General features: G+C 38.6%; 2 protein-coding genes across 4 annotated transcripts in view; both read left to right on the forward strand.

The window, feature by feature from the left end:
* The window catches only part of LOC122976244, a 1,153,509-nt gene that overhangs the window by 413,187 nt on the left and 725,476 nt on the right, over positions 1 to 14,846 (forward strand). The window lies entirely within an intron of this gene.
* LOC122976258 (glutaminase kidney isoform, mitochondrial) overlaps positions 4,957 to 14,846 on the forward strand; it is a 34,351-nt gene continuing 24,461 nt past the window's right edge. For 2 of the 3 annotated variants that reach the window (XM_044344652.1, XM_044344653.1), the window contains exon 1: positions 4,957 to 5,373. In XM_044344652.1, coding sequence (XP_044200587.1) covers positions 5,102 to 5,373 — 272 coding nt within the window. In that variant the 5' untranslated portion in view covers positions 4,957 to 5,101. Of the gene's footprint in view, positions 5,374 to 13,054; positions 13,780 to 14,846 lie in introns of those variants that run through there. The other variant, XM_044344654.1, reaches the window with a different exon arrangement.

Raw genomic sequence — 14,846 nt, forward strand, 5'->3', positions numbered from 1 at the left:
CTTTGGATTCAGGGTGCCAACGTGGGCCCAAAAATAACCAGGAGGTTGCTAACAGGAGCTAATTCTCAGTCCAAATTCACTTAAGTACACTCAAAACCTTCCCAAATCTGGCAGCCATTCATGAGCTAAAGCCGGCTCACATTTGATCATCCAGTGCCAGAACACAGCCAACATTTAGCCACAGTTAGCCTGACTTGAGGATATGAGTTAGCCACACAGCTTAAACTTTTGTTAATTCATAACAAATTTACTAATGAAGATTTAGATGTTATGATGTTAGAAGTACATATCAGGACACTGGCAAAAAAACAAAAATACAACTCACGACTAAAACAAAAAGGTTTATCTTTATACATGCTAGTTTGACAAAATTATCTCGACTCAAGGTCAACGTAACTTACTTGCTTTTTCTGGCGATTTCAGCAGTCTTCAACTCTGATGTAGTCCTTGAATTAAGACTTTTTTTTTTTTTTTTTGTCAAACTACCATTCCCAAGGTCAAAAATGAACTTTCACGCTTAAGTTTGTTTGCAGTTGCTATGCTGTTAGCATGCACACCAGACTGAGCTTTTGGTGCCATATTGTTCAAGTTAGAGTATCAAGCTAAGGCAGAAAAGGCCTTTGTAGTCCTGTAATAATAGGTTATAGTCTTAGTAACACTATAATATAGTGATAATAATGTTTTGGTTGATTATATATTAGCTTCCTGCTACAGGGAGGAGCTGACTGAGTTTCGGTGTCTTGCTCAAAAACTAAACTTCCCTGAACAGGTAAAAAAGAAACTGAGGCAGGTTTGGGATGAAAGTGGTGACTGCCAAAAACACTCACAGGACAGTTAAGCTTCCTTTAAAGGATCTTTTCTGTCTTCTGTTTGTTTTCTTATTCTCTTTTTCTCTCCTTTTTTTTTTTTTTTGTTTTACTGAGATGAATCCCTGCGCAGGCCATTTGCATCAGCGTCACATCAACACATTGTGAAACTGGCTGATGACTCACTCTGACGCAGGTCCTTTTCACATACCTCCCATCATCCTCTCTCTTTCTCTCCACTCCCTCCACCCCTCTTTCACCCCCCCTTTTCACACACACACACACACACACACACACACACATACACACACGCAGACAGATTTTCTCTGGAGAATAGCTCAGCTCATGAACACCCACGCTAGTTGCTGTTCACAGTGGCAGCCCTCCCCTCCCCTCCCTGTCCTCCTCCTCCTCCAGTGCAAGTCACTGATGATGATGTGTTGCCGTGGCAACGGCTGGAGGTGGGCGGCTCTACGGGCGGTGGGCGGAAGCCAGCCGCTAAGCAGCGTGGGAGGGATCTGCCGAGCGCACCCATCACCCTCATTTTGAAAGGAGCAGGAAGCTGACTGCTTTTGAGAAGGTGTGGGTGTTGGTGAATTATCGCCTCTCCTCCCTGCAGCTTCGTTAGGGATCGCCTTGTTTTTCTCCCTTCTTTCCTTCCTTTGTTTTCTGGTTTACTGCTCCATGCAGTGTGAATGCAGCTGCTCACAGGGGATTTCTGCACAAAATTAAACTTTGATAGCTGCTGTGAGTTTGAAAAAGTGACAGTTTTCCTGCTCTTTTCATTACTTCTGAGGGTTTATTTTTTAAAATTGTATACCAGAGCTCTTTCAAGAGAGGCACATGAGGAATAAAAAAGCACAGGGGTAAAATAATAGAATAGAAAAGGCTTTTTTAAATATAAAGTGGATGTGGAGACCATTCTTCACCTTCTTTGCATTTATCTCTATTTTGAGACTGAAAGTTTGTATGCAACAGTGAACTGTCACCATTTCCTTCCACATTATGACACATACTGGTCATAAATCAATATGATTACACCAACATATAACTTATTTTCATTGTGGTATTGCCCAAAATCATGCTAGCAACAAAGACTGTTGTACTTCTAAATGGAAGTTTAATTATTGCAGGTATTACACATCATACAAATAGTACATATTTTTAAAAATGCATTCAGTCAAGCATTTCCTTTAATAAAAACTTGTTACACCTGTTAGGTTCAAAGTATCTGACATCTGCTGAGCTGTTGAAAACCATCTCATGTGTCTTTAAGGTTGCTTATTGCACCATTCAACACCTTGACAGTACAGTAGTTATGGGTACATGATTGTCGGATGTTATAACCTAAAAAAAGCTCAGAAATTTGCATGAAAACTGCTTTTTCAGAAGTGGTCGTGATTAAACCAGAAACCCACTTAACCGCAACGTACTTGTGTTTGCATGTGTCGGACACGCTTGGGCAAATGTTGGTCACATTTAACTTTGATTGCACTTGTCTAGCCAGTAAGCTTGAAAGTGTATTTAAAGGTCACTTTACACAAAATGAGTGTACGTTACAGATAAATAGACTGTAATACATAAAAACACAGTTCAATAAAATAAAAAAATAACCCATAACAGGTGGTCTAACTGCAGATAAAATGTAACGGATATCTCTTTTAGAAGCTCACAATAGTCGAGAAAAATCTAGCAAGGCTGTCAAATACACTTTATGGCCAAAAGTATGTGGACACCTGAACATCACCCCATATGTGACTGCTGAACACGTCATTTCAGAAGGTAATTCATCTTCCTGAGGTCACACCAAACTAGGACAATGTCTATATAGACCACATAGCTTGCACATGTACTTTTGAATGAGGTTGATAATCTAGGTTATTCTGCTTTCCTCCATTTTGAGAGTTCAGCAACTGCAAGAAATGCTTTTTTTAGTGATGGTAAATTTCTTTGGAAGTCCCCTTTGATTGAAGACCTGATAACTGTACATGGAAATTTGAGCCGTACACTTCCAGCAAATTTAGTCCAAGTTCATGAATGTTTAATGTTCCAAGTCAGGCTTTATTAGTCAGCATTAGTTTGTTTGTTTTATCCTACTTGGAGCTCCAGGTGGGTGGATATTACGGAAATTCAGATAAAGAAAGATAAAATTTGGGAACCAAAGAAAAGTAAACAGAAGCAACTTAGAAAATACTTTCGGGTGAGTAATCTCATTTGTAGGTCATTATTTCACTGTTGTTAAACTCCACCCACCCAGTCCGTCAAAGAGGTTAAAACAAACATTCAAATGCCGTCTGACTCAGATCTAAAACATTAGAGCCTTAAAGTTAAAATCTGTTTTACTGGCTGACATAAGATCAAACACTTTTATAAAACATGTACAGATTGTCTGGGAATTGTTATGTGAACAAGTATATATAAAAAATAAATTTAGATTTATTACAGCTTTTCCAAACATTGTTCCCAGAAATATATCCAGATGTACAGAAATAAAGCTAAATGCATGTTGTAAAACAAAGGTAAGTGTAAAATATGTATACAACTCTATATGTTAACATACTTTAAGTAAAAACTTATCTATCTCCTTTTAGGCTGTGAGACACTTTTATCATCTTAATCTAGGTTTGATGTTTTTCCAGTGTTGCCTGTGGAATTAACCAAAATTATTTCTGGCCAGGAGATGGTGCTGTGACTGTTTTTGTTAAAGACAGAGGCTGCCATCTGCTGAGGAAGCAGTCTGAACATGTGCAGTACCAGAATGATGCACATGGTGTCAGACCAGAACAAGACATCACTGTTGACCAGCTGACACACACACACACACACACACACACACACAAGGACAGACTCAGGGAAGCTCCTGCATGGTGATGTTACTGCAGGCGACTGTAATGTCTGTGCTCCTCAGTAGTGAGTTTATACTGATCTTTAGTGCACTTCTTCTTATACCAATTGAAATATAAAGACCAAAAGTGTATCTGTGGTGCTTCACTACATTTAAAACATGGACTGAAATGTTGTGTAACTGCAGCAACTTGTTGAACTCATCTGTGATGTTAATGATAAAGCTGCAGTTTTAATGAAGTTGTAAAGCTGAAGCTGAAAATGTTGCAGTGATGCATGATAATTACTTTGTTCTTGTGTTTCTAGTACTCATCTGACTGCTTGGCTAGGGCTAACTGGTAGAAGTGGAATGACTAAATGTTTTTAAAATAATTATTAAATTATATTTTAAATAGGCTACTGTAATAGAGACATACAAATATACCTTGACTATGTGAGGACTTTGTAAGCAATCCACAAAAGAAGTAGTAAAGTAGTAACAAGGGTACATGCCCAATAAGTAAACAGTAATAATATTTTAAAAAGGAGCACAAGTAACTGCATTACTTATAGAGACAGAATAAAGAGGAAAAATTAGAAATATAGGAGAAAGAAAATAAGTAAATACAGTAAGAAATAACTGGGATACAATAAAAGCAAAATATATAGGCAAATATATCTACCCCCTACCCCAAACCATTCCCAAACTGGATGGATTTAATAATTATAAATAATCAAAATAGCCACATTGTGCTCTGAAATCTGCACTAATGTTTGACATGATTGAGAGGCATGTACACTACATCATAACCCAATAAAACGTAATCACAATAGTAATTTATTGATGTTTTCAATAAAAAAAAGTTTATATTAATAGCCTGCTATTCAACTTTTCAGGATTTTTTCATCTTAATTTTACTTTATTTTATCTCTGGCCATCTTTGTACTTTACTGCATTTTATACTATAGCTACATTTTGCTACTACAGTGGTATGACCATAATATTATTGTTGTAGTTAATAAAGATTGTAATAGTATATGTCATATACTTTTGCTATGCTGTCCCTTTCAAAACTATAATATTTGATATATTTTAGTTGTTGTGTATCTCAGCTAAACTGTTATAAGTAAGGAAACGGTGCTTTAAAACATTATAAGAGTGAGTCATAATCGTTAAACTGTTCACTATCTGTTGTGAAGTGATGGAGATAAATGATCAATAACACGACCCACACCCGGTCAAAACAGCTCTGATGATTGACAGCTCTCCTGACCAATCAGATGCAGAGCTCTGTGATAATCGTCCAATCAAAACTCGTGCGGCGTGAACGGTTGGTTGTAGCCCCGCTGAGGAAAATTCCTGTTGTTGAGTCACCGGGAAAAAAAACCGTTACTCGACCGAGAGCCGACACTCTCCTCAGGAACAGAGTTGTTCAGTTTACCGTTCAGATACTCTTACCGACAGGATTGAAATGTTACATTTTCGGTCAACGGTAGCGCTCAAGGAGTTATTTCAAACCCAGCTGAAGCGTCCGTTGACGGGTAGAGTCGGTGTTAAAGCGGCGCCTGCTGCCACCGCCTCCGGCTTCAGCTTCAGCTTCAGCACCGGCTGTTCTGATGGGAGGTCCCCGGGCAGAGGGAGAGCATTTACCGGGCAGCACCTCACCAAGAAGCACGGCGTGAGAGGCTTCTGCTCCAAGGGTGACGGCCACAATGAAGTCTCTAAGGACTCCTCAGCGGAGAAGTGAGTAACGTTAACACCGAACTCCATCGAAAAAAAACAACAGTTTAATCTAACGACGATAGGTGATGGTTCGTCATTTAAGTTACTTTTTTATTGATATAATCCACATTTATCAACAAAATAGGCGCCGAATTAAATAATGGCTCCTAACCTTACTTTATATTAAAAATATAATTTATCTTTCTTGACGTACACTTACAAAAAGCTCTATTTTAAATTGTGTATTTTTGGTAGGGAGTTCGGCTAGGGCGTTGTTAAGTAGCTAGCTCAGCGGTTGTTTAGTTGGATTGACGCAGTAGCTTGACAGCCAGCTAATAACGGCGACTGTGTGGGTTTTCCAGCAAACTAGGCTTTACATGGAAGTAGTAGAAGGGGACTAAAACCTAAAGAGACCGGTGGCACCACGGTCAGTGCGGGAGTGGCCGGCGAACAGCTGCGTGCGTACCGGTAGTTTAGTTAACGTTAGCAACTGAGTACCGAGATCAATTATCGGACAAGTATGCAAGCGCAGACCAGTCTAAAAGCTTTTAAAACAGGTGAATCCTAATTAACAGCGTCATTAAACTTGCACTGCAGAAAAACTGGAGTTTGGAAATCAGTGGTGGAAAGTAATATTTTGAAGTACTTGAGTATTTCCATTTGACCCACTACACTGATTTAACAGCTTTAGTTACTTTTCAGTTGATTTGACACAATGGATAATATAACAAGCTTTTAAAATACACACATGTACTTTTACTGTCGTAGAATTTTCATGCAGGACTTTTTTTTTTACATTGCTGTATTGGTGCTTTTACTTAAGGCTCTGAGTGCTGCTTCCACCACTGTTGGAAATAAGCACTTCAGAGTCAAAGCGTGACATTTTATTTCATGTCATGCAAGTGGAAGCATGTCGTGTGAAGCCAGCTGGATATTATGACCACCAGAAGCAGCAGCTTTCAACCACAGGCCCAGCATGTTAAACCCACTGAGGCATCAACCTGTGACCGGTTTCTCTTCGTCTTTTGAAAATGATCATATAACCACAGTAGATGAAGGTTTTGTCCATTAAATTTAACGCTGATCAGCTTCACTAAAGCGACACACCAAGCCTCAACTCAATGTCTAATGAAGGTCAGTCGTGATGGCATCCAGGGATAAAACTAACATTTATTTTATCATTTAATTTGTTGATTGATAAATCGTTTACTCCATATCATGTAATGAAGCCTCAACTATTAAATCAATCAACTAGTTTCAACTCTAACGCCCTCTCTCCTTTGGGTGACTGTTTTTAAAGACATGTCTCACAATAATGATGCAAAAAGTAGAAAGAATTATGAACATACAAGTGTCCACTGACGGAGATATTGCACCGTCATTATCAGTGATTATTTGCTGTGTTAGACGAACAGATAAGGTTGTAATTCAATGTTCCTGACAGAGATGATTGTTTAACAGCGGAAATTAGCAAACGCTGATAGAAAAGCAAGGATGAGAGTCATCCTGCTGATTTAATGTAGGTTAAAAGCATTTAAAGATCACCACAGGTTGATATGGCCACTTAAAACCCATTGACATCAATGAAAACAATGATACACATTGTTAGATTATTATTATTTTTAATTTAGGGAATGTTATATCATGATTTAACAGGAAACTGCTGCGTCATGTACAGTTGAAGGTGACAGTGACATATCCCAGAGCAACGTACGCGCCTGTACTTACAAACCCCAAAACTGTCTTTTAGCTGCATTGCATCATAGCCTGCAGGTGTTAAAAAAAAAAGGCCTTTGAGGTTTTTTCACTGTATCTTTGTTGAACACTGGGCTCGAAAATGGCATCTCCACTGAGAGGCCTTCGCTCTTTGATTCTGAAGAGACTTGACATTTACCTGATCTTTACCGACGTTGTTTTTGATTGATTTTAAACTCTCAGTGCTTTGCTAGCAAAGCTCAGGATATTTGCTTTTATAAATCTTTAATTACAGATGTGAGTTCATGTTGCAACAGTTTTTAACAATCATAGGAATAATTAGTTGATTGTTTTCTCTATAATGTCAAGAAAAAATCAAATACTGATCACAGTATTGAAGCCTAAAGGGACGTCTTCACATTTCTGACCAGCAAAGTAAAATGCAAAGTATTCTAGGGCTGCAGCTAACAATTATTGTCATTATTGATTCATCTGTTGATACATTTTTTGAGTAATCGATTAGTCGTTTAGTCTATAAAATTGTGAAAAATATCAATAACTGTTTGCCAAAGACCAAGATGAAAATATTCACATTTTAGAAGCTGGAATCAGAGAATTTGGACATTTTATTTCTCAAGAAATGACTCCAAACGATTAATCGATTATTAAAATAGTTGGCAACTAATCAATTAATCAACTAATTGTTGCAGCTCTAAAGTATTCCATTTATTTAGATAAAAAAAACAGATCAGAGAAATTAACTCTGACTATCTGTGGAGCTATAATAAATCAAATATCTGGTATTTTTACTCACTTAACTTGAGCAGAGAATAAATATCAGACAGTGAACTACAGTAACAAGTTAATTGTTACCTAGTAGTTATAATTAGTGAGCACATAATGACACTAAAATTGTTGTACTCCCGGCCATCGATCTTCTCGGGTGAGTCACCGAGGTGTTGGATTATACCAAACACTAGAGGACTTTGAAAAGGCTTAAGTCTGACACCCGCTCACACCAAAAGACGATGTGTCATAAGTCACTGAGTTTTTAGTCACAGACCATCAGATCTTGCAAAGACTGGGGATCTTACAGGGTCACTATTTGCAAGACTACAACTAGATTCCTTTTGAGATTATTTACCATCCTGCTCCTGGTGAAAATTTACAAGACGTTTTCCAGGATGTGCGAGGAAAACGAGGTATTTTTACAACATTAAAACAGCTCCACAGTTTATACAGCTCCACAGAAACCACCTTCAACCATTAACTATCTGTACACGGCATTCAGCTGCTGGATGTTGCAGTATTTCTGTTTTTAAACCCTGCAAACTGCATGAAACAGCAGCAGCCTGGATGATTATACAAAGGCAGATAGTCAGATCGGTTTAACGCCTCCAACTGGACTGAAATCACGTGTGAAAAAGCAGTAAATACACTGCAGACACACAGCAGCTGAGGAAGAGGAAAGAGGAAGTGATATTATACAGAGAATTATTAGCTTTTTCTGGATGAATAAATGTTAATATGACTTATAAAAAGGGAAGCTAAAGGCCGAAGAGAATGCTGAGCAAGCACATTGTGTTTAATTAGGAAAGTAGTTTAAAACCACACACACACAAAGGACAACTGTTTACTGCTGTTAGAAACTGAGAACAGTTAGCAGATAATTAGCCTGATCAGCTACCATCACTAACCAACACAAACACACATTATTAACCCATTAATCAAACCAATAACTGACACCAGCCAACGTCAGATAAACTTATCATACGTTAGCAGTCTGCTAACGTATGATAAGCAGTCTGATCTATAGCAGTGAGCAGTTTGCATTAAACTGAAGCTCCTGTCGCTCTGCGGGGAAAATATTACAAACTCCCTTTAAGAAATATGACACGTTAACATGCGTCTGCAAAAACACATAACTCTAGAAACACAAGATAAAAGGTGTCAAATGTTGACAGTCCTCTTGTCAATTCAGCATCAATATAATTCATAAAGATAAACCATATTTCTGTAAAAACTTTACATTTTGTCGTCTCAACTCACCACCAGCCTCCACTTGTCAGCTGAGCTGTTTTAGTGGGAGGAGACAGTGGGAATGAGAGGAGGACCGTTCCAAAACTCAAGATTTCTCACTAAAATACTCGCTGGTTGGTGGATCAGATACAAGCTGAATTAAACACTGGTTCATAACGCTGTTAATTCACCGTCTATCATGTGTGTGTTACAGTATGTGAGGAGCTCTTTCAGCCGTTACCTTAGTAACTACCCGGTTTGCTGCTGGAGATGTTTGATTTTATAGGAACATCAAGACAAGCAAGACACTGAGTTTTATGACCACCTCACAGATGGCTGATTGCAAAACGTTTTGTTCTCCTTTGTGATTTTTATCCTTTTTACCGTGGCGGCCCGACACGGCAAAATGTTACCTTCCCTCAACCGTAGAACTTCTGTATTCCTACGCATGCCGCATACTGTATTACGCCGCAGCAGCACTGTCGACCCAAACAGCTGATCTGCAGCGTAATACAGTGCAATGCGTAAGAATACATAAGGTACTCTTGTCCGCTTCTCCAAACTGCGATCGTGCCGACCCAAATCCACTGCAGGCATCACACAGACTACGGATAACTACGTCATATAACCCCACTTCTAAAAATACAAACCATCCCTTTAACTGCGAGGTATTACAGATTATAATTACAGGCATAAAAGCTGGTTGGTGTGTGGTTGCATCTGTATGCCAGCAGCGTCCGGTCTGATGTGTCTTTTATTTAAATGAGATGTAAATCTGCCTCTGCTGCTTTCCCTCTGCAAACACTGGATTGTTGACCGAGGCCTCTGCATGCTGCTGAACGCCTGCTTCATCTTCCTCAACCTAGAATGAAAGCTTGAGCTAGATCTCTGACATTCATCTTATATAATAAGTAGATTATTGTGGTTATTTAGTGATATTTTAGTGTTAAGTTGAGCTGTTACAGTACAGAGAAGCAGACAGTAAGTAAGAGATCCAGTCAGTATTTGCAGGGCAGGAGTTGCCAGTTTTCCATCGCATTAAATAAAAGTAACAGGTCTTAAAAAATAAGTGCAAATAAAGATATTAATGTCTCCCAGATATGTCGTGTATGAATATGAATTCAGTTTTTGCCCTGTTGCTCAGAAAACGAAGGCCATGTGTTTGTTTATTTGTTCATTTTAACATTCAAAGCAGCTGTGACACCAGCCGCCACACTGGCCTGTATTCTCCCTTCAGAGAGTTTCCATGGTAATAAAACGCCTCATTGCCCCCGAAGGCCGAAGTTGCCCCATTTGATTCCATTCACGGACAATTTGCTTAAGCTGTCGGACATGTGTAGGCAGTCATGGAGCTCAGCTGACTGGCTGTCACCGAACATCTTGTTTCCCCCTGAAGGCCAATTTCAGTTTTCAGTGAAGACTCAGCTTGTTCTGTTAAATATCCACAAATCATCATCAGTCAACACTCGACCTCTCTGAGGCTCATATGTAGAATGAATCACAGTGAGTAAGCAGCTCTACTGTTGAGGAACATGTTGACTTTTCATTATGAGTTACTAGAAGGCAGCTTATCAAATCCATGAGAGAGGTCACGGAAAGTTTTAACATGAAGAAACCCTGCTTATCAATCAATCAATCGTATTTATCAAGCAACAATGCCGAACCTTTTCTGCTTCCAGCTTCTCTAATTGAAGAAGATTACTGTAAATTGAATATATTTAGGTTTTGGACCATTGGTCTGGCAAAACAAATGTTTCTTTGAGCTCTGGGAACTTGTGATGGGCATTTGTCTCATGCTGAAACGATTAATTGATTAGTTAATTGACTATTTTGATAGTATGTAATCATACTAAGTCATTTATTAAGTAAAAATACCAAATATTCTCTGATTATAGATTGTTAGATGTGAGAATTTGCAGCTTTTTCTCAGTTTTAGTTCATAATAAAGTGAATATCTTTGAGTTTTGGACTGTTGGTTGGACAAAACAAGACATTTGATTAAGTTTATTGATCCCACACAAGGAAAGTGTGACAGCAAAAGTACAAGAACAGATGCATGGATGATGAATAACTTTAAAAACTATATCATATCATTACTATTAACATCTACTATACAATTGAAGCATGGAAAACAACTCAATAAAAGGTACAATATACTACATCCACCAACATACTGTAAATACTAACTATAAAGTGTATTTAGCCGAATAAAGTGGTGAGAAAAGAAATACTACAAAACAACAATTATCATGGACTCAAGGATATTATGAGGGGAATTTTTCACTAGATTATGAGATTTTATAGACTAAAGTATGAACTGAATAATAAAAATAATCAGATCAATCCATTTATGGCAGCGCTAATGTTTGTGACTCACTCGTTGCACCATGCTGACACTCCTACCAGGCCATGGTGCCAGACATAAAGAGTAATCAGGGTTCAGAGTCAGTAAATCAGGCCAGTATGACGAGAATAAATTAGCTTTTTATAATAATGGAGGCTGAGTGTGAAGTCCCGGCGGCCCAGACGGCGTTCAGCCTCGACTCCAGTCTGGTTTATAAGGGGTCCTGAGGCGTTGCTCCAGCTAATAAGGGGTTAAAAATGTTTGTAATGCAGTGGAGCTCATCCCGCCTACATCATTTTTCCATGGTTTTTGCACCAAAGCATGCAGTTCCTGGCGTGCTGCCCAGCAGTTGTCAGGGCCTCCGGGAGCAGATGAGTCACTCTCACAGATTGATTTTGTGCAGCGCCGCCTCTCAACGCTCCCGCTTTAATGTCTGCCTCCACCCCGAACCAGTTTGTCATGACATCTGTGAGGCAGGGAAACCAGCACCATCGATTGGGTCGAAACAAACACAGCAGCTACTACAGACGACTCTATCCAGACACAGACCTCCACATGTCAATACGAGCGTCTCTGACAGCAACCAAAAGTGTGTCAGATAAACAAAACCAAGCTGGACTACAAGTTAATTTGTTTTACAGTATTTTAATTTGAATTCCTCGTACTGTATGTTTGATTAAAAGTGAATCAAAAACTGGAGATTTGAAGCTAAAACTGCAAAAAAAAATCCTATCTGGCTGTTTGCCGTGACACACTTTCTTACCCCGATTCACCCGAGAAGCCATCATGCTGTTAGTTCAGCTGAAGCATCCAACTGTTCGATCCATACTGACTCCGACCTCCGTATCGACCCTCAGCGTCCCCAGAACCAGCTGACCTCCCAGTAGCAGCTACACCGGGGTGATGACAAGACAACTGCCAGCTCCGGACACGTTTTCAGGATTCATTGATCATTTGTTTGGGCAATTAAATGTCAAAAAATGTTGATTATTGTTTCACAAAAGCCCAAGATTCAACCCAAAGATATTCAGTTTCCTGAGAAGGATAAAGAAACCAGGAAATATTTAAATTTAAGAGGTTGGAACCAGATAATTTTGGCATTTTTTCTTAAAAAAATGACTCAAAACGATGAATCAGTTATCAAAAATAGTCGCCAATTAATTTTCTTTCAATTGACTAATTGATTAATAGACTAATCATTGCAGCTCTGCTCAAAAATACCTTCAAAACTACTGAACTACTCAGAAAACACAATAGTTTTCAAGTAGAGAATAACAGCTGATTTTACATTAATTGTTGTTGTAGAGAATCAGTCAAAAAATATTATTTTGATGAAATTCAGGTCAGTAAAATGACTCCTTTGAAGCTCCAATTCAGCATTTTGTAGTAGAGACATCTACTCTTTCAGCTCGCTCTCTGTTTTTCAACCTGGTTCGTAGAGATTTGAGGATTATCATCTTAATAACAAACACCTCTTCCTCCTCCTTGACGAAGAAACAGCAGGCCGGGACAGTTTTGGACAAACGTTCTTTGAGTTCTTTTCAGCTTCTAAACAAACAGTGTGTGTGTCGGATTTCAGCTGACCTTTTAAAAAACACACAGAGAGGGAGGGAGGGAGGGATAGAAATAGCAGGCCAGAGGGAGAGCGCTAATGAGGACAGCTGAGGTAGATTAATAAGACGATCCCGGCTGGTCCAGATGTTCCAGCGTCCACCTTTTAACCTGCTGGTGATGCTGCTCCCTCAGCTCAAACCTCACACACAGGCCTCGTTAACAAAACAGCCTCGTACTTCAGTGTTATATATTTATTTCCTTTAAAGTGTCACTGTTTTATTTAATTGGAATAAATTAAGATGAGATGTGAGAAATGAATCAAGGACGCTTCCTTTATGTTTGTTTCTGTATGAAGTTTGTTTTCTTTGTTTTTTATGTTGTCGCAGCATCTCTGAATGATAATTAAAACCAAGGTTGAGGTTTATTTTTAGACACAGGCCGACTTAACGCAGAGCTGCTTCTTATTTCTGAGGTTTTACTGTTTGATAATCTTTCATTACTGCTGATACTGTGTGAAAAGTGCATATTATGACTCTTTGATTAATCTAATAATGTGATTTTTATCAGGTTTATGGACTCTCCTATGCTTCCTATTCATTCATTTCTGTTGTTTTTTGTCGTCCTGACAGCAGCTGTGAAGTATCCCACTGTTCATACTTGTGTTTATATTTAAACTTTACTGGATAATCTGAGTATTTATTTTGTTTTTATCTCGATAGTATTGTCTTGTTGTGTAAATGTCATTGTCACTGTAACTAATTCAGTATTCCCTCTTCACACTCTCTCCCTGTTGTTGATCTGCTTGCTTTGCATTTGTAAGTATGTTTCTATTTTTTATTTTAGTTTTAGTGGTTCTTTTTTTTTTTTTTTTTTAAATCTGTTTTCCAGTAGAAGTAGAGGTTTTCTGCGGAAAGCCGACATCCGCTTTTCAGTCCTCCCTTACCTTGAAATGACCCCACTTCCTCCCAGCGGCTGCGCTTGACTCCCTCTCTCCTCCACCTCACCTCGTCCATCCCTCCTTCCCTCCTTCCCTCCATCCTTCCCTCCTCACACACACTCTGTGATGTGTATTCCTTCCTCACCAGCAGGCATCAACCTTCATTAATGAGATGGACCCAACAACAAACTATGAGCAACAACATGCTAATCCAGATTTGCATGTGAATTATTTTTAACTCAGTATTAGTTCTGTGTTCCACACGCGTGTCGACAAGTCAGAAATTCTGACTCCCAACAAGTAAAAAGCAAGTCAGAATAATATATTTATGACTTAAAACTATCAAAATAACATGTAGTTTCAAGTTATATCTATAATAGATTTATACATTTGATATGCTGTTCATTGGCTGTTGCAAGTTTCCGCTTTGAATTTCTGACTTCCGACTGTGTGGAACTGTTAATTAAATAATAACAATAACGACGTCTACATGTAAACAGACTCTTTCCTCTGTTGTTTACTGCAGCAGTGCAGCTCGGCTAAAATTTTCACTCCTCTGTTTGTTTTATGATTGTAGTGTAAGTCAAATGGTTTAAAACACATTATTTTTTATATATTTCCTAAAGGTTAAGTCTGCAATATTCTATATTCTTCTCGCTGTCATGACAAATCCCATGAAAAGACCAAAACCAGCGATGAATTGATCTGTTTTCTGAGCATCAGAGCTCAGCCTGATGTATCTTATTCCTCTGTGCTGCAGAGCTCAATTTTTACACAACATGTCCGCTGTTGTTTTTTTGTTTTTTTATTTTAACTAAATCCCACATACAACATCCTGCTACCGGAAATATTCAGTAGAGCACCAAATGTGAATTAATCTGCCACTAAAAATAGTCCCCAACAAATCCATGATTTCCTCCTGAGTAACGTTTGTTTAAAACTACA

This window comes from Thunnus albacares, chromosome 24 (assembly GCF_914725855.1).
Source record: "Thunnus albacares chromosome 24, fThuAlb1.1, whole genome shotgun sequence".
Classification (NCBI taxonomy): Eukaryota; Metazoa; Chordata; class Actinopteri; order Scombriformes; family Scombridae; genus Thunnus; species Thunnus albacares.